Source organism: Acomys minous (genome assembly GCF_964271855.1).
Source record: "Acomys minous genome assembly, chromosome: 13".
Taxonomy (NCBI): domain Eukaryota; kingdom Metazoa; phylum Chordata; class Mammalia; order Rodentia; family Muridae; genus Acomys; species Acomys minous.
In genome coordinates this window covers 11,723,713-11,747,031 of record NC_140495.1, presented here as the reverse complement: position 1 = coordinate 11,747,031, position 23,319 = coordinate 11,723,713, and the positions used below count along the sequence as shown (strand labels likewise).

General features: G+C 42.8%; 1 protein-coding gene across 21 annotated transcripts in view; it reads right to left on the bottom strand.

Annotated features, from left to right (window-relative positions):
* The window catches only part of ARPP21 (cAMP regulated phosphoprotein 21), a 167,912-nt gene that overhangs the window by 93,788 nt on the left and 50,805 nt on the right, over positions 1–23,319 (bottom strand). For 20 of the 21 annotated variants that reach the window (XR_014773754.1, XR_014773755.1, XR_014773756.1 and 17 more), the window contains 6 exons: positions 22,672–22,713; positions 21,810–21,899; positions 17,235–17,379; positions 15,751–15,829; positions 15,028–15,087; positions 14,214–14,354 (listed from right to left, as the gene is read on the bottom strand). Coding sequence is in view for 16 of the 21 variants with exons in the window: in XM_084753523.1 (XP_084609649.1) it covers positions 14,214–14,354; positions 15,028–15,087; positions 15,751–15,829; positions 17,235–17,379; positions 21,810–21,899; positions 22,672–22,713 (557 nt within the window). In the remaining 5 variants the exon portion in view is untranslated. Of the gene's footprint in view, positions 1–14,213; positions 14,355–15,027; positions 15,088–15,750; positions 15,830–17,234; positions 17,380–19,415; positions 21,190–21,809; positions 21,900–22,671; positions 22,714–23,319 lie in introns of those variants that run through there. The other variant, XM_084753521.1, reaches the window with a different exon arrangement.

The window sequence follows — 23,319 nt, the reverse complement described above, 5'->3', positions numbered from 1 at the left end:
GTTTTCCACCAAACTTAAAATATTAAAACTGAACCGGAAGTGGAAATGGTCCATTCAGAATGAGCAAGTTTGATAGAGGTTAGTCCCCATACACCTGAGCTCCTTGCTGTGCAATGGAGCTTTAGATAGTCACATTCACTCACAGTCTGGGGTAAATGACATCTGTGCCAAACAGCTTAGAATCGTGGCATTTCCAACCAATACTTCTCTGGCTGTTACAGCTTTTTTTTTCCCCATAGCAACTGAGATGAGGATGTCAACTTAAATAAAGATGTTGATTACGTCAATGTTAATTACATCATATCAATGTTAATTAGTCTCTTCTGACATCCTCCGGCACTAGTCTGTTAAGCCCTAATAAATTAAATACTTTGCCTAAATTTGCAGATACCCTTTTCGTATTTGTTTTTTTTGGCAGTCTGCAAATATTCACACACAAATGAGAGCTCCCGAGAACAGGGACATTTTGAGGCATGAGCCCGAGGAAAGTTTGTTTAGTCTAATCTCTTCTCTTAAAATAAAGTGTATTTCAATGGTAATTTAGAATGTTGGCTGACAGGTAGGCTTATGTGGGCCGGACACGGTTTCATTATAAGCCCTAATGCCCACATCCAAACCTGGTGCCAGCCAAACACTCAGCTGAATGAATCAATCAGTGTGTATGGGTTACAACTTAGCCTGCCTGTGTACGGATCATTATGGCTCAGGGACTGGTCACTGAGTTGCTCAGTCAGATGTGAGGTCATAATTTCTGTAATTATATAACAAGGCATCAGAGAGTTTGGTTGGCTGGAGCATAAATTCAAATAGAAAACAGAATGATCAATAAACATCAAATCTATGCTCATGAATTATTATAATCTGTTACGAGTCTGAGAGTTCCTCAAGTAGGGAAGGAATCTCAATCCTCATCTTAGTGTAAAGTGTGATAAAGTTCTACTTCAATGTTTCTTTTGGGATCCCATTTCTTTATAGCGTTCTATAGTAACATATCATATATGTATATGTATATATATATATACACATATATATATGCTTGTATGCATGTGTGAAAAAATACTTTGATAGCATGGCAAAACTTAATCAGAGGTCTGTTGTTATTCATAACATAAATATTAAGCATATTTAACACTCTGATATAGACTATATAAAAAACAATCTCAGTGACTGATTTGCAAGTATCTCCCTTAATTATATTTTCAAAAATTAGAAAATGTATTCATTTATTTAGGTTTCTTGAAAAATATTTTGAGTGCTCATAAAGTGACTTTGAGGTTTGTTTACAAATCATCAGGCAAATGCAATATGATTTTTTTTCTAGGTAGGTTTGATGGAATACTAGTCATGACTTTAGAGCTAGCCAAAGTATAAATTGAAGTACTGCAGTAATTGAATTAAAAACAAGTGACAATGGGCCATTGTGTCACAGCTATTAAAAATCACTTCTACAACTAATTGAACAGCATACTACTATTATTTCTGAGCCGTAAGATGAGTGACACTAGGGTAATTCATTTAGGGATGGTATTTCAAATGGTAATGAATTACTTTTAATCTCTGAATTCATGGGTGCAATTCAAGAGCGATTCCCAAGGCTACAACAAGCCAGGTACTTACGACATGATGGTAAGTGGACCTTGCTATGTACACATGGACATGCATCAGACCAGCCTCGCTTGCCCTTTCTTTTCTTTCTTCTTTAGATTTTGCTCCATGAGGTATCCTGTCTAGCTTTCTGCGTACCATCACCAAAACACGTAGGAAGCCAAACCGATGCTTATTTAGACAGATAATAGCTTCCTTGTCTCAAGGCAAATGTATTTTCCCACAACCCATCGCACAGATAGCCGACCCGTTGCTCCCAGGCTGTCTCACACCTCTCCTACTTCTCGTGAGTATGCTTGCATATCCAGCCACTATCTTGGCCTCTTTGAGGGGGAAAAAGAGTATTTAAGTTGACTCCACATCACTCCTCCTATAGGGGGAGCTCATGGGGACGCAGTGGCTGGTGAAGACAAACCGGATCTCTCTTCTACTCAATCTATTCCCATCTTAGTTCTAAACTATTTCCCTGGGAGCTTAAAATAAACAGTCACCATTCCTATTGTTTTGAATCTTTCACTTATCTTTAAGGATTTTCAACAGTTTGGCCTCACTGTTACGTTCTTAAGACCAAACTAGCTACTCATCTTTCAAGTAGCTTGGGGCGGGGGGGGGGGGTCTCTTCCTGCCTCCCCCACAAAGAAAAGCAGAATTGAACTCTCTGCCCTCTGAAATGCTGCAGGTGGAGGTGGGGGTGAGGGAACAGAGAGCCCTGGCAGGTCACCTAGACCAAAGGCAAGGTGGTGCTGGTGTGAGGTACTGCCTCCAGAAACGCGGCTGGACAGCAGCTGGGTGGTGAAACGAACAGTAAAGGATGCCTAACAGTGCTCTGAACATTTCAGTTAAAATGATAACAGTGGATCATTGATTGAAAATGAAAAGAAAAGAAAACAAAACCAAAACCCCCTTTATCCTTACTGAATAAGTATGTTTTACCATTTCCCACATAAGTTTTTATTTTGCTTCATTTCTTTTTCTTTTATATAATATTATATGTTGTGCTCTAATATAGGAAGTGGAATTATTTTTTAGTTACCTTTGTATGTATTTTGTATCTGTTTACTGTTTACTTTGTGCATACACGTGGGTACCACAGTGCCTGTGTGGAGGTCAGAGGACAATTTGCAGCAGTTGTGTCTTTCTCTTCACTACGTGAGGTCTAGGGTGCACATTCAGGCCATTTACAGACCTAAGCTTTTCGTACCTTTGGCTAGTAGAATCTTTCAAATTTGTGTTTAGGATTTTTCCCGGCTTTGCAAACTCATTTTTTTTCTTTTGTGTGTATGAATAATATAGGTATACACATGTGCATGTGTACACATATGTGGGAGGTTACACTCGCATCTGTGTACACGGTTCTGGAGCCAGATTCTGGAGTCAGAGGTATACACTGTGTGCCTTCCTCAAGTGCTCTTCTCCTTACACTTCAAGGCACCATCTCTCTCTCTCTGCACTTGGAGCCTCCTAATTTGGCAAACCCCAGGGGTCCTCTGGTCTCCTGCTCCCCAATGCTAAGACCATGGCCAGTTTCTCATGCTTGTGTAAGGAGTGTTTTCTAGATCGAACATCTTACTCGCCACTTTCTTTTGAGTTGCGTTAGTGTGGTTCAGTGTTAACAGGGACACACCGGCTAACGTGGCACCTTGGTTCTTCTTTAGGTAGACTACCACGAATGACACTTGTCAGACTATTCAAACACAATCCAGGTCTGTGAGACTGTTTTAAATTGGTGCTTTTGCTTTTGCCAAAAACAAAGCAAAACAAAATGAAACACCACGAAGACCTGAGCCGTGTGGATGAAGAAGTGTAAGCACGCCAATTTGCCTTGATAATTGATTCTAAGAGTGAATCCACAGGAAATGACCATAAACGAACACCAAATTCTATTTCATCACACTGGGAGAGTGACGGCATCTTCTCTACTGCGTAAGGAACTTGAGGTATGTTATAGCCACATGATGTTCTTTAAAACAATATCCAATGACCTTGACCAGCAAGTGAAGGCAATGTATAAAAACACAAACACAACTTGACTATGTATTTTTAAGATATAACACATGACAGCAGGAATAATGTTAGCAGAAATCTTACCTTTGGAGGGTGAGCTGACAGGCAGCTTCACTTCTAACCTTTTATAGATACGTGGTTACAACAATTGTGTGTTATTTTATAGCAACAAAAGAAGGAAAGCTATTACCTCAGACAGAGAGCAAAATAATTAGGCAACTTAATAATGACTCATACCAAATAATTGGATTATAGACAGTTATTCTTATATTTTGAATATTTACAAGATATTCTTTCATTGAATGTATTATTCAATAATCTTCTCAATTGGGGATTTAAATATTTTGCCAAATTATTTCTTAATCTTTCTATTATACCACAAGGTTTTAGAAATGAAAGATTAAGTGTTGCCCATTTGTCCAAGTCAGATTTCTCACACTAGAACTTCCTAGTGCATAAGAACTCATCTCAGCCTGAAAAATTCCTGTGTATTGGTGTGTTATTCTTGATTTGTATAAATAGACATTTTACCAATGACAAGATAATAATGGCCAAATGATAACAACTACCAAGAATGTGTGTGTGCGTGCGCGTGTGCATGTGCGTGTGCGCGTGTGTGTGTGTGTGTGTGTGTGTGTGTGTGTGTGTGTGTGCACCCGTGCTATAAGGAAGACATAACAATGATAACAGAGAAAAAATATTTAAGGGCATAAAAAGAATACAGTGAAAAAATTAAAGGGGGAAGCAAGTCACATATAGTTAAGACCTGATATGGTATTCCTAGTTTAGTGGCTAGTTACTTCATGGACTGTATTGAGCATGGAGTTTCAACACTGCCAAATAAGGAATACAATCAAAGCACTGAGTTTTACGACACTGGTATCATGATTTAGGTTTCTCTGTAAGCCAAAGGTTTGTACAAATGAAAAATATCCAGAAAGATAGTCTTTCAAAAAAAAAAAATCACAGAGGGATGATTTTTCCATGAGATGTGTATGAAATATTGTCTAGTTCTATCTTCAGGTGCAAAGGCAATTATGTTATACACACCTAGGTTCTTGAAGCTGTAAAGGCATCCCTACCGTTGTATCCCCAAAATGCCAATAAATTTGCAAAATGACTTCTATTTGAAATAATTGTCAATTTTTTGGGATTAGGCTGGTTCACACTCAGGATTAGCTGAAGATAACTTTAGGCTCTTCAGATTTCAAAACCCTCAATGGTGCTTTTTAAAAAAGTAAACCTATGAACCAACCACGTAGTTTCCACCCGGCCACACACATGGTACACGCTTCAACCTCCTTATCTTTCCTCCCTCACCAGCTCCTGCCCTGACAGAAGACACGCCCCTCTGCATGTGGCTTTTACACGGTTTCCCTTCCAACACTTTTTTTGTTCAGTTCTATCATATTAATTTATGGGAAAAAATTCAAGTTCTAAGCTTCCTCTTGCTAGTAAATTTACAAGAACTCAAATGTGCCTTGCCCATCTACTTCTGTCTTACATAAAGAATGCGGGAGGAGCAAAGGAAAGTAACATGGGAAGAGTATGAACAGAGTACATTACATGACATTTATCCTAATTAGGGTTCCTACTGCTGAGATGAACCACCATGAAAAGCCATTTAGGGAGGACAGGCTTCACTTGACTGGCTTAGGCTTCTACATCCCTGGCCATCATGGCCAAAACAGGAACTCAAACAGGGCAGGAACCTGGAGGCAGGAGCTGATGCAGAGGCCATGGAGGGGTGCTGCTTACTGGCTTGCTCTCCATGGCTTGCTCATCCTGATTTCTTATAGAACCCAGGGCCACCATACCAGGAGTGACCGCAACAGTAATGGGCTGGGCCTTCCCCCTTCAATCCTTAATGAAGAAAATGTCGCACAGGTTGGCCCTACAAGGAAGATCTTACAGAGACATTTTCTCAGTGGAGGTTCCCTGTCTTAGGTGACTTTAGCTTGTGTCAAGTGGACATAAAACTAACCAGCAAAAAATTCTCAAAGAATTAATAATTAAAAAAAAAAAAAGTATTGTTACATTAATATATCCAGTGACTCTAACTTCTATTCCCTAAAATGAAACCTGCAAAAGAAATGATCATGAACTACATTTACTTCAGACTATCATTAATATTAGAATGCTTTTGATGTACAAACAACACTGAGAAACAAACTTAACACATACAGTGTCTTTTCAGTCCTGTACCTTATTAACTGTGTGCTTATTTTTTGACACATACATACAGCCTTGGATTTACACCTTGTGAACTGTGCTTGTACACCTACACATCCAGTCTTAATGAAGCTGCTTTCCCACTAGTGGACAGAAAATAGCTACAATCTTTCATTTTCTTGGGACCCACAGTACTGAATACTTTGAGAAATAGTTCTTTGCCTAACATACTTTAAGAACACAGGGTCATATTTTCTCTCACTGAAAAATGTACTAAGACAATTCATAGGTTTACCACCCACTTTAGTGTTATAATTCTTTATTTTGCTTTCTGAACACTTTATGCTCACGTGTGGCATGCATCTGTGTATGTATGCATGTGTGTGCATGGCACGTGTGCATGTACATGTGTGTATGAAGACCAGAGATCAACCTCAGGTACCATTCCTTTGGACATGGCTTTTGTTTTGTTTTGTTTTGTTTTGTTTAAACAGTGTTTCCTGCAGGCCTGAAATGTCCTGTTTTGGAGCAGCCGGCTGGCCACCACGCCTCCGGGAGCCCCTGTCTCTGTTTCCCCTGTGCTGGGATTACAAGCATGCATCACCAAGCCTGGCTTTTTATGTGCATCTTGGGGATCAAACTCAGGTCCTCACGCTTGCACAGCAAGCACTTGACTGACTGAGCCATCTCCAAATCCCTCTGCACAGTCTTAAAAATAATCAAATGCAAATTGGGATTTTGCCAGTGAAGCAGTGCATGGCACTGAAAGAATACTGCTTAATTATCCTCTTGCTTTTCCTCATAATTGGACATCATTGATTCCATGGATAGTGATTCTTCTTTCCTTAACCTTTGAAAGGTTAAGAGCCAAAAAGCAGAAGCTCTTGGCCTTTGTTTTGATCTTCTGTGAACTGAGCAGGTAAGACAGACTCCAGCTTTGGTCTCTCTCCTACAAGAAGGACTGGCTCGATTGACATCCTACAATGCTGAGAGCTAAGTGAATACACAACCAACCAAATAAATAAATAAATAACCCCCCCAGATGCATCATTGTGTCGTGTAAAAGCTCCTTAAAATAATGCAAGTTCTATCTGCATACAAGGTCTATGCTTGCTTTGTTTCCAAAATTAAATAGCAAACCATATCATGCAATTGGAAAAAAGAACCCAATAAATTTTTTTTCCCTCCTTGCTCTCTGTTCCTGAGATCCACCTCTCTCAGGCACACAGTCTTATATTCTCAGAGGAAAAGGCAAGATAATATAATATTTGAAGAAAATGGTTCAGAGTTTGACCAAGGTCAACAAATAGCTATGAGTTTATGCTTAAGAGATGATTAAGGGAGGCCTTGGGTGTCTTCCCAAAGAAGGTGAATGTTTAGAGAGATGATTATGGTCATGATTCTCATTCTGTCATTAAACAATATGCATAAGTATCCAAACCGCACAGTATGTTTGCCGATTGGATAAGGAAAAGGAAGTAGAGTGTGTTCAGTCCACAAGCCTCATGGTTGCACTGAGAGCAGTGCAGTTCTTCGGCATCTGGTCTCTGGGTTCTAGTCAGATGATTGGCAGCAACAACCCTATAAGAAGCTAACAGCAGAGTCACTGTGTTTAGAGATGGCAAGGTGTCTAGGGGGTCAGACAACCACTCCTGGATGCACTGAGATGGATGCTTGGTCTTCTGCAGAGGCCCTAAGTAAGCATGGACATGTGCTGAGCATGGGGCTAGCACCTCTTACAGCTCTAAACCAAGGACACAGACTCTATGAGCAAGAGGGGAAGCCTGTGTCTGTTCTTTGTCTCTCCCCACCCCCACCCCCTGCTTCAGTGAAAGCACAGTCCCCTATAGGATATTAATCTCCTCACTGTGGACAGCCAAGAAGCCCCAAGTTCAGCCTCAGTGCTTCATGAGGCACTCAGCAGACCTGTGGTCCTTCACCTGGGCCCAGCTTCTCTGTCCTGGGTCTGTGCCCTGAGAGGGTGGAGGGCCCAGCAATCTGTGGTAAGGACAGTAACGCCCTGTCTTTTCAGGGATTTTTAGCAAAAGCCCTTCCATCTCATGGATGACACTTTTTAGAGAGGCCTTATCTAGTTAGAAGAGGCTTCAGTGTTCTTGTTTAACTGACAGGCATCTCAGTTAGCTGCTTTCTGGAGTAGTCACTGCACACCACACATCCCTCCAGGCTGGTGTCAAGGGCCACATGCCTCACCCCATGGACTTGAATCCAACATCACTTAACCCTCTTTTCACTTGTAGTGCTTTGTTTTGCTTTTGATGGACTCAGTCTGCAGCCCAGAACAGCTTAAAGCATCTTGTAGCCAGGCTGGTCTGAAATTTAGTATGTAGCCCAGGCTGGCCCCAAGCTCATGGAAATCCTCCCAATGAGTGAGAGTAACCTTTGGACCACTCCACCTGTCCCACAGTTTGTGGAGAGTGAAAGTGCTGCCCTCTGATGAATTTCTGTAGCCGTGCTTTACTCTGCACGCTTAAGTGTAGGGAATTTGAGGCAAGGAGAGTGGTTGGGTGTGAAAGGCAAAATAGAAATTGCTGAAGAGATGACAACCTTTTAACATAAAAATTATTGCAGACAAGTTAAAAGTTGATCTGCCATAGGCAGAGATATCCCGGTATACATGTGCAATAATCACATTGTTTGTGGGAAATGCTAGATTTGAAAAGATGTTTCAAATCTCCAAATGGTAAACTCCAGGGCTACATCCTTTATATGGGATAAAAAACAAAAAAGGAGAAGGAGATGAAATATATGGAAAAAATCACTCCACAAAAAGAACAATGTATATCTTTGTGCAAAATGTAGAAAAATAATTGAAAGAGAGAAAATAGAGATCAGAGAGACAAAAAAAATGTGCAGAGCTTCTAACATTTTAACCTTTTTTCTATAAAACTATGAAACTAAAACTTCCATAGTTCTAGTCTCCTGTCTAGATGTCTGAAAGGTAACATTCATCTGGGGTGGAGTCTTATGATCTCAGCTACATGGGAAAGTGAGGCAGGAGCTTGCACATGTAAGCCCAGCTTGCACTGCATTGTGAGAGATTGCCTGAAGACAAAAATGACAACATTTTTGTGCGAGACTGGAGGTGGGGGCATTAGCTCCCTCGTAGAGCTCTTATCTAGTCAACATGAGACTCTAGGTTCCATCTTAAATATCACAGAAGAAAAGTGACATGATAGAGAATAATCACATTATAAATGTCTTTGGTGGTAGACAAGTATAGACCTTAGTATCCGCACTGTAGATTTTTAGTGGGTGGCACTACCAAAACCCGACAATGAACCAGAAGTCCAATGGTGAGGAATACAAAGTGCTTGAGAATAAGTCTTATTGCTGTCAAAATTCAAAGCAATGGAACAAACTGATTGTGAAAAAAAATAACAACAATAACAATTACAAAAACATGGGACCTCAACTCAGCAACTGAAATTGCTGTTTTAGATAATTCCAATGGGAGTCGTCACCCGGCGGATGAGCCAAAGAGTGTGCCTGGAGGCAATTGGTCACATACTGTCATCTGTTCTCTTTTGGTTAATTCTGAGGCATAGAAAACCTACAGCATTACAGAAAAAGGTGATCAATTCTCTAATGTGCATAGGTTTACTTCGACAGTAGCACCATCTTGGATTTTCTGCCATAAGAACTCGAGATTCTCTCTCTCCCTCTCAGCAGATTTCCCCTCCGGTCCAGGCACTGGTGTGACTTTAAAAGAGTCTTTTGTTCGAGGGCTGTTAAGAATTAGATACCACCTTCTCTACAGAAAGCTCAGCTCTTCATAACTGCTCGATACACACAGAGCATTAGCATAAATCCCACAGAGGAGTCATCTCTTCCCTGTATTTATTTGAATGCTCACTCCCCTTGGTTTTGTCCACTGCTGCAGGGCATCAGGAACAGAACCTCTCTGCTGCAGAGTCACGTGTTCCCTGCAAATCCCTGGAGTATCGGAAGTGTTACTATAAAACTTGTAGTGATTTGACTTGACTCCCTCCATCTTGTTTTCTCATTCCACATCACTCCTGTGAATGTGGTGAGAGTCTAAGGCTACTGATGGCTGTGGCTTTGCAAGCACACAATGCATAGCTTCATCCTCTGTACTAACATTATTGATAAATATGACTCATGGATGTTTTCCTTCAACAAGCCGCACATGTTAGTAGTGATGAACCAGAAAATATAGCAGGGCCTATCAAATTATGGAAACGTTCTGGTGTTTTCTTACATGAGTCAGCAAATCTTTAAAACACCAGCTCCTTAATCCCTATTTCTTTTCAGACAACAAAGGAATTAAAGAGTTATAATCCCCATCGAATCCAGCCACACATCTTGAGGACTTGGCTCAGTAGTTGAGATGGCTTGACTTGAAATAACCATTGCATTATACACACTGTGTTAGAACTGAGTCCTGCTAATTCTTTTCTTCCCTATAGAAGAGGCCCCAAGCTGAAATTCTCTTTGTGGGATTAGATGTGACGTTATACATAAACCGAGAGTGAAAGCATCGGGTACAGTGAACTCATAGTAAGTACCATAGAGCCATGATCCTCAGGAAGAGATGCTCTCACTCAGAAGTATGTCCTGGAGACCAACGCTTTCCACCATGGGAGAGCTAATGGTTGATAACTGAGCATCTGATTCAGAACAGGAGACAAAGGCCAGTCACACTCACACATGACATCACACGATGGTCCCTTGTGACCCAAGCAGTCTGAATTTCAAATAGAACTATTTTCTCTCTATGAAAAACTTAATGATCTCAAGTCACTGTTTGAAATGTCTTAAGTCACCCCCTCATGCAGAAAAACATGACAGAAGGAAGCTGATGACAGTTGCTTCAGTTGATACACTGGATGACAATTCATGCATCTGTGTTACAGGAACACCTTATAGAACCATGAGAACTCACTGAAGAAAATCAAGCAACAACCAATATAAAAACTTTTTGGCTCACTTCTACACTTCATCCAAAGAATTGATATTCTGGACCGGTTCTCCTAAGCCACAATGACACTTAGAATGCATAGTTTTCTAGGATTTGCGTGGGAACTCTAGAAATCTGCACACATTGGAAAGGTGCTTTCTTGAGTACACCACTTACACGGGGCCTCGGGAGCAATCCTCACTCCAGCTCTTCCACTTCTACACGTCAACATATTTCAATCCAACAGTATATCCCAATTAGCCTGGTTCCAGTCGGCTTTCAATTGCTCTGGTGAGGCAACTCTTCACACTTGCAGAGAATCCAAATTTCCCCCCAAATAAATGGTAATTGCAACCTTCCCGGCATCTTAGATCTTCAACGCAGTGCCCCGAAGAGAATGATTCCCCTCTACTTTCAAATCCAAAGGCCCTGCAGTAAACAGCTGTAACACACGCACATTCTCGCGAAACCGCTGTCATTGCTTGCACTGCTAACATGACCCAAGTCTTGAAAATTGCAACATGCTGCTATTTGAAAGAGCCTTTACTGAATCCATCCTCCTTCTGTTTGTTCCCGTTCAAAATTCCACTACTGGCCGCCTTGGCCCCTAAGAGCCATGTAAGTGACACAGGGTCAGCATGGTGGGTGGGATGGAGAAAGTGGGCCTCATGCTCCAGCTAATGCCTGGGAAGTTCACAGCTTACGGTGGGGTTAGGCAGGACTTGACTGGTAGAAGGCTATTAGAGGGTGGTGGAGAAGATAGTGGTGACCAGATTGGATTTGGTGCTGGCACCAAAGTAGTCACCACCTTCAAGAGGCTCGATCTGCCCACGCTCACTGGCGCTCTCCTGAAGGTGGAAACCTGTGCAGTCTATTTAACAGTGCTCAGGGGAGAAAAGAGCTGGGGGCTCAAGAGCTGGCTTATCAGTTAACAGTACTTTCTACTTTCGCAGGGCTCCCAGCACCTGTCCTGGGCAGCTCACAACTGCCTACTTAAGTCTAAATCTAGGGGGATCTGATGCCCCTTCCGGTCACTATGGACAACTGCATTTATGTGGCTCACATAGACAGACATGCCACATGCAAGCACATGCATGCATGCGCTAAGACTTCCTAAAAATGACCAAAGCTTGTGCTTCTTTGAAGGGAAGAGGCTTTGTAATGGGACTTCCGTTAGTGTGATAATGAAAACCTTAAAGACAGACCACATTCTACCATGGTGTTGGAGAGCCTGAAGGAAACACAGGGAGCTATGGAGAAATTAAAAAGTGTCCCAAGCCATAGACATGCTCTAGATGTCTCCAGGTCCTCTCAGCAGCTGCATTGTTAACTAGCTTGATAAAGAAACTGAGTTCAAAATGCAAATTGAATGTAAATTTAGCTAGGTTAGCTAAGCTAAACTTTAAGTGGAGCTACCACAGTGTGAAAGGCAACTTAACCGGGAAGGCTAAAACATCTACCGTGAGTTTTCACAGAGGCAATAACATCCCCATCAACTAGTGCATAAACATGGACTGATGCTCATGACCGTGAGACTGGAAGGCCTTTGTAACTATCAGTAAATCCACTGTCTACCAGTTGCAAATCTCTCAGGCTTAGTCCACTCCATCTATGCACAGGCCCACATCCCCCAGGGTCTAGGCACGAGATACAACAAAGCAATTGAAAGAGGAAGTCAGTTCCTTCTCTGTTTTGTTCTCAATGTGTCTGTCCCTGCTGGATGGTACCCGTGTGAGCAAAGGGCATAAAGAATCATACACTCAGCCGGGCAGATTTGATGGAGAAACAAAACGTGGCAGATTAAAGAAGAGGGACCTTTAATTTCCAGTCAAGAAACAGTCAAAACAGGAGGCACAGGAGTCAACAATCAGATACAGTGGAAAGCTGCTAAGACTTGAAGCGCGTTTTGCCAGCGCTTTAGAACGCAGCTGCGGGACCCAATAATTCTGAAGCTTCAAGAGCTCTTAAATATTATCCACTTCAAACCGGTCTCCAGATATAGAATGCAATCTAAAACTCAGGCGTGGGGGGGGGGGAGGTGGGGAGATGAAGCACTCAGTGTCCCCAAGATAATAGCCTCTCTTAGTTGAGGCTCCTTACTCTGGGCTCCTCCCCCTAACTGTGTCTGTTGGGCTCAGGCTGATCTCCAAGAGAGAAAGAGGCTCCTCAGGCTACCCCACTTGCCCTAACCTGCAGTGAGCAGAAAATAAAGCATGGTTTAAGTGTTTTAATCATGAGCTCTCCATTCAGCAGGAAGGTGCCTGCACCAACATTCAGACACAAAGACCATGTGATTCACAGCCACCAAACTCATCAAAGAAAGAAAAAAAAAACATTTTTTAAAATGATGATTTACAGTTTTTAAGGGTGTCACACCTTTTGTTAAGGAAGTGGCTTAAACTCTCTTTGGAAGCTACAAGGGTTCAAAGTAGACAATTGCAAATGTCAAGGCAAATGAAGTCTCCTTATTACTACTGTCTTGATGACTCAATGGGACAGGAAAAAGATTTTAAGATGAAAGACACTGATTATCTTGAGGGGGAAAAAAAAACCACAAGCATTGTCTTCTTAGGGCTAAAAGTTATCTGTCAAGCTCAAAACTCTTATCTCATAGGTAAAGAAACCGAGGTGGCAACAGCAAATACAGCAGGCTGGGCCACCCGGTCACTAGGAAAGAATGCAGAAGAAGTTTCTGTGTCCTATTCTGAGCCTTTTACGAAGGCGTGGCTCCACACCAGAAGAAGGGAAAGAAAAGGACAAATATCTGCATGTGCCCCTGCCTTACAAATCCTGTCCTTTACCCATTCTTTCCCTCTCCTTCTCTCTCCTTCCCTCTCCTTCTCTTTGACAGAATCATACCATACATCTAGGATTATCCTTAAACTTATGATCCTCCTGCCTCAGTCGGCAGGGTATTGGGATCACAGGCATATGCCACCATGCTTGGCTATGCAGAAAGGGCTTACTTCCTCACTCACTCGCTCACTTACTTACATACTTCCTTCCTTCCTTCCTTCCTTCCTTCCTTCCTTCCTTCCTTCCTTCCTTATGTTCTATCCATTTGCAGCCCTGGGAATCTAATGAACTTCGCATGCGTTATCCAAATCTTCTACCACTTAAGCCACACTGCCAACCCAATGCCTGTTATTTATTTATTTATTTTTATCAGCATGCTATTTTGAAATGAGCCCCCTCCCCGCCACCATTTTCTGTGTCGTTTTGTGAAACTCTGATAGAAAGAAGAAAATCGCGATCTTTGTAAAAAAAAAAAAAATCAGAAAACATGCTCATTTACTGCCTGGAGTTTACAAACTTCCCCCAGATCTAACGCAGTCTTCTACAGCGCCATGTCACCCCACAGCTGCCAAGGGCAGAAAGACAAGAGAATTGCATGTCTTGACTGTCACACACGTTGCAACGCAGGCTGTGCCCTTATAAGCCAAGTCCCGACCGAAGAGGAAAACCACCAAACAGACACCAAGATGGGACTTACATTCGAGTGCTGCTCGTTTTATTGATGATGACAGATTTTCCAGTTTGATCCACGTTGTGGTCCAATCCGAAGTAGGCTGCCACCCGATGGACCAGCATCCTCTGGTACGAGGACATCTGAGGGAACTTTTTATAGTGGTTACTGGGACGGAGAAGGGAAATCAGCATCTTCATCTTATGTCTGTAGCACATTTCACAGGGATTTACACATCACTGTCCCCTTTTCTCCAGGAATGCCTGGTGCCTCTCATCTCAACCTCACCTGATGTCCTCTCTCGCAGACAAATTTCTACTATCATAGATTTATTGATCAAGCTGCCGGTGGGCATTGCTCCTGTCTGCTGCCAAGTGATCTGGCCTAGTTCATGATACCTTATCAACAGAGGCAGGCAGAGGACGGACAGGCTCCACGATACTGCAGAGATTGTGGCTGACTATCTGGACGTGTGTCACTGCCCAGCTCATACCCAATGCAGCAGTGCAATTAGTCCCGGGGAACAACTGAGTGCAGCCAGCCAGAGCCCATTAAAAAACTATAATGAACATGGAAGGGGCTGCTCCTTGTAACATCTCCTCCATGCTAGCCAGTAGCCCCACCTGCTTATGGCCATTTTGTCAGGAATGTAACAGGCAGGGACACGCATGACCCAAGCAATGGCCATTCCAAAGTCCAGTGACTTCTCCATTTAACATACCAACAACTCGTATGAACGGATGCTTTCTATCTGTCTACAACTCTCTCTGGAATGAATCATTAACTTAGACACTGAACCAAGACATGTCAGCAAATTAGCTAGCGTCGCCATTGAACATACTTGCTGTCACCAATGAAATCAATCATTTCCTGCTCCATTTTCAAGAGTATCATCCTGTCCCTGCAAAATAAATGTTCAAAGGAAAGGTTTCATGCGCTGTCAGTTTCCAATGAGCAAATACACTTTATCAAATCCAAGGGAAGCAGAGCAGAGCTCTGTCTATGGCATCTCCAGCCTATGTTGACTCCTTGGTTTGCACACCACGGCTTCGAACTCCGGATTTTCATTTTAATCTCACTTGTTAAGTATTCGGTGGTGTTGAATGTTATCATTTTAATGCTGATTATCCCATGTAAGTTTTTTGACTACTAAATATACAACCAAGGGAGACTTAAAGTCAAAAGAAACTAGAAGCAAGCAAAGCTGGGTACTGAGTGTTCCTGGATATGGACCTGCGCTGGGGGCATAATTGATTTGACTATTTTCATTCTCTCTCTTTTCCTTTGATATTTCCTTGGGGTTAGGAAACCAGAATTGGTACACTCCCACTATTAGGGCTAGCCATCCGGAGGGAGACATATTATCAACAGAGAACAGGGAGAACAGGAGAGACATCAGGGAGAGCATCCGTGCTTTGTACTTGGTTTCTTAGATGCATTTTGATTAATCACTTTATAGCATTCTACCTAAACTCCTCTCCCCCCTTTCCTCTCCCCTTCCCCACTCCCCGTCCTCCTTCCCTCCCCCCGCCCCCACTGCCAAAAGTCTCATCTCACAATTTACCTGGAATTGTTCTTCAGAGTGTTAATCAGAAACTCATGTAAGTCTATGCCTGTGGAATCCGTGTACTCTTGGCTGCAATCTGAAACAAAGAGCAGGGCGGAGCTGAGTTGCCAGAATTGATGATAAGAATGATGATGAATAAATATAGGGTGGGGAGGGGTGTGCCAGGATGGAGGGTGGGGATGCAGGGTGGGGAGGGGTGTACCTGGATGGAGGGTGGGGATGCAGGGTGGGGAGGGGTTTGCAAACTTTCTATTTTCCTTCCTATGCAGGTAAATGTTAAAGGAAGTTACGGGTGTGAAAACACTTGCAACCTGGAGGGATGCCATCAGATTGAAAGTGAGACTTGAGGGTTGAGGCCACCTTGACTGAGGGACGCCCCTGGTGTCAGAGGGTGGTGGTGGTGGAGTGTCAAACACCATGCCTTCTCCCTGTGCTGACAAGCAGCGGGGCATCTGCCTCCACATGACAGGCACGTCCAACCCACAGAGACCTCGAGAGCTTGTGATCCCATGACAACCCTTTTTTTTTTTTAATTAAAACAGAACAGCTAAAAAGAATGAAGGTTCTATTATAAAACTATCTAAATATTAATCAGTATAAAACATGGCAGGGAATAAAGATTCTCAAGTCTTTCTGGTCTCCTGACACTGGATAAATTCGGGTTTTAAACAGCCATTTTAGACATTTTAAGCTCCTTCCCCTTTGATACCTTAAGCTTGAGGTTTTCATCCACACAGAATCTAACTGTTCTAAGCAGGATCATGTTTTCAGAATATAACACTAAGAGTAGCCACCATTCCTAGGATGGTTGGATTCCCAGTGCCGCCTCCAGCATGCCTCTTTTTGTTACAGCTTGGCTTATTTCTACTTTGTACAATTAGTGGTACATCAGCAGTCTGAAAGCTCCTGACTGTAGGTCTGTGCCTTTAGGAGGAATGGCTCTTTTACAAACAGGACTTCTGTTTTCAAATGAAACAGAATCAGTAGTGTCGGGATGCAGAGACCTTTACATCTCTCTGTGTTGGGGACTCTACTGACCGCCCCCTACACATCACGTGTGGCTTTACTGTGAGGAGGTGCTAGGGACCTTGCTGTCTGCCTTTTAATATAAGGGTGAGAGTGAAAAATAAAAAAGCTGCGCATCACCTTCATCCACCAATCCAAGTCAGTTCTCAATGAACTTGAATGCAAGAACAGATTTAAATCCCCTCTTTCGCCTCAGCTTGTCACTGATAGCAGAAGATTCAAGCATGGATGCAAAGAAATAAGTGGTTCTAAAAATAACCTTGATAGCTGTACAAATAAGGGGTCAGGAACAACAACAACAACAAAAAAGTCAAGGTCACTCTTTTCCCCCACTTCAAAAATTAGTTGTGGAGTGCCCCCCCGGGGGCTGTAAACAATTGTGTTCAGTTCGCAATGTCTTCTGGCTATGTAGGTGCCCATATTAAGAAAGGTAAGGAAACGTTTGTCAAATTCACCTTTTGATAACATTCTGATCTTGGGTTTCTCAGAGGGTTTATCTCTGTTTTTTTCCTTTTCTTTTTCTCTCTCAGAGTCATCCTTCCTAGATTTATCCCCCTCTTGCAGGTTGGGGAAACTGGAAAGCTGTAAATGAATTGATTCCTGTTGGGGGAAAAAAAATATAATACTTTAGGGCCAGATGTAACCACCTCTGCCTGGTTTCCATTTTGCACAGAGGCCACTAGGCATTGAAAAATGAGAGCTGGGTACAGATTCCTGTTTCTTAAATGGTTAAAAAAAAATTAAGCCTGTCAGGGGAAAAAAAAAAAAGATACGTGCCCTTTAAGGTGAACTGAAATCTAGAAGTCAGTGGGAGGTCAGAAGACACATCTAGTATTAAACTTTGCCTCATGAATATTAACCTCAATCAAGCTAAACTCCTGTAGATCGCAACTCTTATTTTCTCTACAGGTTTATTTTTAAATGTGTAAGGGGAAAAAGCCTTTATCTGCTCACAGTGGAGCCACTGTCATGTCTAAAAAAGGCTTCTCCAATTCCCTCCTAGAGTTCCTTATAAGGAGAAACACCGTGCGCACACAGACAGACAGGCTCCAGGAGTTGGAACTACAGTTAGAACCCAGAGAAAGAATGCGTCCAACAGCCACGCTACAGTAGAAATCCTCCCATGGTTGTAGATCAAGAAGGACACCCACACTACACAAAACCCAACCCTGTTCTGCAGCTGCGGGAAGCTGAGAGCTAGAGTCACCAACCAGGCTTGCTTACAAACGTCAGTGACACTGTGCTACAGTTCAAAGTCACAGAAAGCATTGCCTTTTAGAAAATGTGGTGAGCCTTGCTACGTTTTTTCAAGTTACCTAAAACATCTATGTTTGGGTAAATCTATTTGCTGTTAATTTTTTCCAAGCAGATTCTCTTGGGCTGCTGCTTGGTGCAGACTACAGTATTGAACTGGATCTGTTTTTGTGTTCGTTTATTTTATTTCTTTTTTTTTTTTCTTCTGGAAACTGATCAGCTTTTATCTGCTTGATACACAGTAGCTGTTAACTCTGATTACACATTTGCTTCTTTGAAGCAGAATGCACCGAAGGATGTGTTGCTTGGATTTTTACTTTCTGCGAAGTGTATGCTGATGAGAGTTGAGATGTGTTGGGGAAGATGCGGCTGGCTTGTGCCTCCATGAGAGAGAGAGACCACTCAAATGATACTGCTTCATGATGTTGGGGCAACGTGGTGGGCAATGTTTCCAATGAGGAGTAGTGTTTCTCACAGAGAACGTCCTACAAGCTCACCTGACCTGTGGCCAGTGACATGTGACAGTGGCCTTTAACCATACCAGGGTTAGGATTTATAATGACTCAGCAAATCTGGCTACTTGGAACAAGCAGTGCTCCTCAAAGCAAGCTGTATGCTTTGGGAGCCGTGCCCCCGCCTCCCCCTCCACTAATTGGAAACAATAGCTGGAGGGAAGTTCCCATGGCTGTGAGAGGAAAACAATAAACCAAAAGATCCCCAACCTCTGCAATACAGAGGATGAGAGAAAACATGCTATCATTACAGATTTTCAACTAAGCTGGGTTTTCTGACTCCCAGGAGGATATTCTGGGTGCGGGTATGTGTGTGTGTGTGTGTGTGTGTGTGTGTGTGTGTGTGTGTGTGTGTGGAGTGGACATATACAGGATATGTAAATCAGTGTGAAATTCTACAGTTGCCATTCTTAACATGATTAGGGACAGAACCATCCCAATCAGTGAGGGTTCAAGTAGGAGCTAGGGTTTTCATTTTACTTTTGCTTTCTCAGGAATCCCCTGGGTCATTTCCCAACTGAGAAGATGTGTCTCGGGATGGCATGAGGACGGGCCAGTCCATCAGTAGACTCAGAGAGAAGCTGTGGGTACGTGGGTCATGAGAGAGTGCTCCAATTCCTTCTTCAGCACTGTAAAAACCACCCAGCTATCACTAAGTTGCAATCTAAAAATCATCATGTGGGCAATAAATTCTATACAGAAAAGCAGAAGCCAAAGAGATCCACTGTAGAAAAATAGACAAATTGCTGCCATGTGTTGACAAATACTGTACTCGGTTTAAAAAAAATATATGTTTTCTACACATAAATATACAATATGGTGTAGAAAGAATACACAAAAAGTGCTGTAGAGTTGGTAAAAAACAATCTGTTATTTTTTAATATTTTTATTGATACGCTCAATATTAAAATACAAGTGTTAATAAATACATCGGTACAGGATAAGTTTATACCCAACAACAGTAAAAGAATGATTCAAGTTGCGGTAACACACTGGTCAGCAAATAATATAACATTAGAAAAGCACACTTCCTTTAACTCAAGGACAGACTGAACCATCAGGTGTGGGTCTAAGATCAAGTAAGACAGGGAACAAGAGTTTTCCCCACACAAGAAAATGAAGGCAGTTTCCCAAATACTGTGAATATACAAACATGGGGGAAGCAATACATTCCATGTTCTGTATACTTCTCTGGGAGCCAGTCCACACATTTCTAAGTGTTCAGTGTTATCTAGTGAAGGCATTGCATGTAAATTCTGGGACCAGGTGGCTTGCTTGTGTAATGTGTCTGCTTTCTACCAACCCCCTATTCCCACAACTCCTAGGCTAGTCAACAGAAAGCCTGAGGGGCCTAAATCTCTCCTCCAACCCTAGTACTCTTTTCTGGGTTCAGGACCAGCAGGAACAAAGCACCATTTGCACCCACTGTGTGGAGGTAACCCTAGACCTGCCCCTGAAATGGGTGCTATGATACAAATGACCCTTACCAAAACTCCCGTGCCTTGTCAAAAGAGACAAAGATGGACTGTCCAGAGGCTGGCCTCCTCTGCCTGGTATTAGGAGTGAGGGACAACTGGGCTATGACTTCTCCCAGAGTCTCCCATTCAACAGGGCTTCACACAGATCGTATGCCGCACATTACAAGCCATTAGTGCACATTGGTAGCGATATTCGCGTTGTTCCACCTTTCCCATCCCCATTTAAAAAAAAAAATAGAAGCACACAGAAAATGCTGAAGAGAAGCCACACGATTCTCAGAGTCCGAGTTTTTAAAGAAAAAAAGAAAGGCTGAATATGAGACACAGTAATGGCTACTGTGTGACAGCTTGCCTGTGCCTCTCCACATGAGTGGCATGTTAAGAAAATGAGACTAGGAAAGAAAACACTCTTGGGACAAGATCTATAAAGAGTTTTAGTTTTGGGTTCTTTAAAGAATGAGCTCTTCACGTTCTTTGTGTCCAGAAAGAGATTTAGAGGGTTTCAATGGAAGTGAAAAGGGGAGTGGAGATGAAAGAGAAACAAAATAAATTCAAACAAGAATTAATGATTTTGTAATCAATGTTCCTCCCCTTGGGCCCAGGTAGGTCGCAAAACTTCAACACCAAGACCATGTGAATATAATAGTTAAAGGGGGGAAAAAACAGGAAGTGGGGAGGGGGGCGAGGGGCTCCGTTCAGTTATGGAAATGTTTTCCTGGAATTTTAAGTTTTGGGGGGCATCCTACCCATCTTGCTCTAAGGAGCAAAGATAAGGATGGAGATGGGCGGCAGCTGATTACTATCAAAGTCCCCACCAGTTCAGATGCTTCTCTGGACCAGTTTGGCAGTAGTCACAAAAAAAAAAAAATTAAGACCCTCCCGGAAGGCTTTAAGGGCATTTCTGCACAGTTCGGGACGTCTTAGACAGGACTTGCTAAGTCTCATGGGAGCTGACAGTGGCATTTTTTATAGGCAGGTGCATTTGGGGAGCTGAGAGGTAAGCTGTCTCCAGAAAGACAGGATGCTTGGGGTGTATTTGGTTCAGCCTTATCAAGAGAGAGCCTTGGTGGACATCCAGCACTATTGTGCTTTTTTTTTTTTTTTAATTAAGTTTTAATCTAAATTCTTTTGGGTTCCTTTCCATTTGCAGAGAGTTTTCAGAGAGTCTGGAAAAAAAACAAATGCAACAGCCTGTGACGTACACATTTAAACTAGTTGTGTGTTTGGGGGGGCTGTGGGTATGGATGCGTGTGTAGGGGGGTATGTGCATATTTATAGGAGGCACACCTGGGAGTGCGAGTGGCACATGCCTGTGGGGTCAAAGGTCAATCTAAGGTGCTTCTTCTCTGTTGCCATCTACCATTGATTGATTGATTGATTGATTGATTGACTGAGACAGTCTCTCACTGTGACCTGGGGCTCAGTGATTAAGCCTTAGGCTGTCTGGCCCTTGAATCCCAGGAATACAGGTATCTGTCTGTCCCTCTTCCCGCCATATTTTGATTACAAGTATAGGCCACCATGCTCAGTTTTTTGAGTTGGTTCTGGAGATCGAACATAGGCCCAAACACCGGTGTGGCAGGCAGTTTACTTGCTAAGTTATGTCCCCAGCCCCAAACTTCCAAACTAGGCAGAATGTTGTCAAAAGTAGGGGAGGAAGCAAAATAGGCCATCCTTCCTCAATTCCTGTTTTCTCCCCCCAGGACATATTTTCATGTCCAGCCAGTGATTGGCCGTGCGCACAGAGATCTAGCTATGAAATTCCCTCTACCGGCAGGGTTTATACCTGACCCGGATGACTCTCTCCTCCAGGTCTGGCTGAAGATTCTTCACAGACAGCGAGGCTTCTGGTCAGCTTCCCTTTGCCTGCTCCTGACTGGGGATGGAGGAGGAGGGAAGGTCAAAACAAACAAACAAACAAACAAACAAACAACAACCAAGGAAACAAAACCAGAAAACATTCGCAGACGGTCATTACACGGCCGCATTTGTGTGACTATTCCCAAGTCAGACTTCTCAGCCCAGGATCTAATGCGCTGTATGATTCTGGGTACAAAGGGCCAAGAAAGTACCAGAGAACCAAAGAGGAAAAGAGCAACTTAGGTGACCCCTGTGCATGAAGGGTGAGCGAGCAGATGCCTTTCTTGAAACTATCACAAGAAACACCTGACAGAAGGAATGTCCATTAAAAATGGAATCAGGAGGCGAGTTGAGGAGGCTGCAAGCACTGAGTGGCACTGCCCATTTGTTTCCAGATAGAAATCACTTTGCAAGCTTGAAATGTCTGCTCTCAATTTTATCTAAAAACAGCAACAAAATCCTCCTGTGGATGTGGGCTGTGTAAAGCACCACACTGTCCACCACCATTAAAAAAAAACCAAACAAACAAAAAAAACCAAACCAAACCAAATCAAACAAACAAACAAACACAAAAACAAAAAAAAAAAACAGAGCCAATTGGAGTATCATGGATGTTCAGATTCTGAGCAAGAAACATCCTTATGAGAAAAAGAGGGACCACAAGCCCTTTGCAATGGGACAGCCAGGACTCGGCCTCTGAGCTACAGGCACAGCTTTTGCTCCCATGGGAAATGTGCAATTTCTTATAACTGTGCTACTCACTCCCCTGGGACCCTGAAGATCCCTACCTTAGATTTTCTTCTTTCTTGGTTCTGAGCCGCCAGTCGCCGCTGCATAGTAGAAACAGAGAAAAACCGAAACAGGAACAAACAAACAAACAAACAAACCGGAAAACCAGAAAGAAATGGACAGAAAGATAGAAGAGTTGGGAGAGGAGACAGGAGGAGAGAGAAGGAAAGGGGAAGACATCGTTATTGTTGATAACGGAGATGTCCTTAGTAGAAAAAAAGCTATTTTGACCACTAGGAAGGATACCCTCCTGGCCTAAGTCGCAGTTGTTTGACACGGTCACACACAGTCCTTTTCTCAGAGCAAACACAGGAGAGAAGAAATGACAGCCTGGCAAGGCTCTGATCACTATGTGGTTACTGCCTTTGATGAGGCTGGCTCGTGCAAAATGCTAACGCAGTTGTAAATCAGATCAAGGAAAACCTATAGCTTTTACAAGCTCAGCTTGCCTTCCATGGAGCAACCCCTCCCATCCCCCTTGTAAATCCCTGTGTATTTAATCCAGGGTCTCTCCTGCTTCTCCCAGCTGCTTTCAGCTCCCCCCTACCCCCCCCCCAATTCTTTTTTAGTGTGTGACTCCAGCTGGGGACTCTTGAGCTTCGGTTTGTCTGATATTAAGACTTAAGCCTTAACATGTCTATGACGAA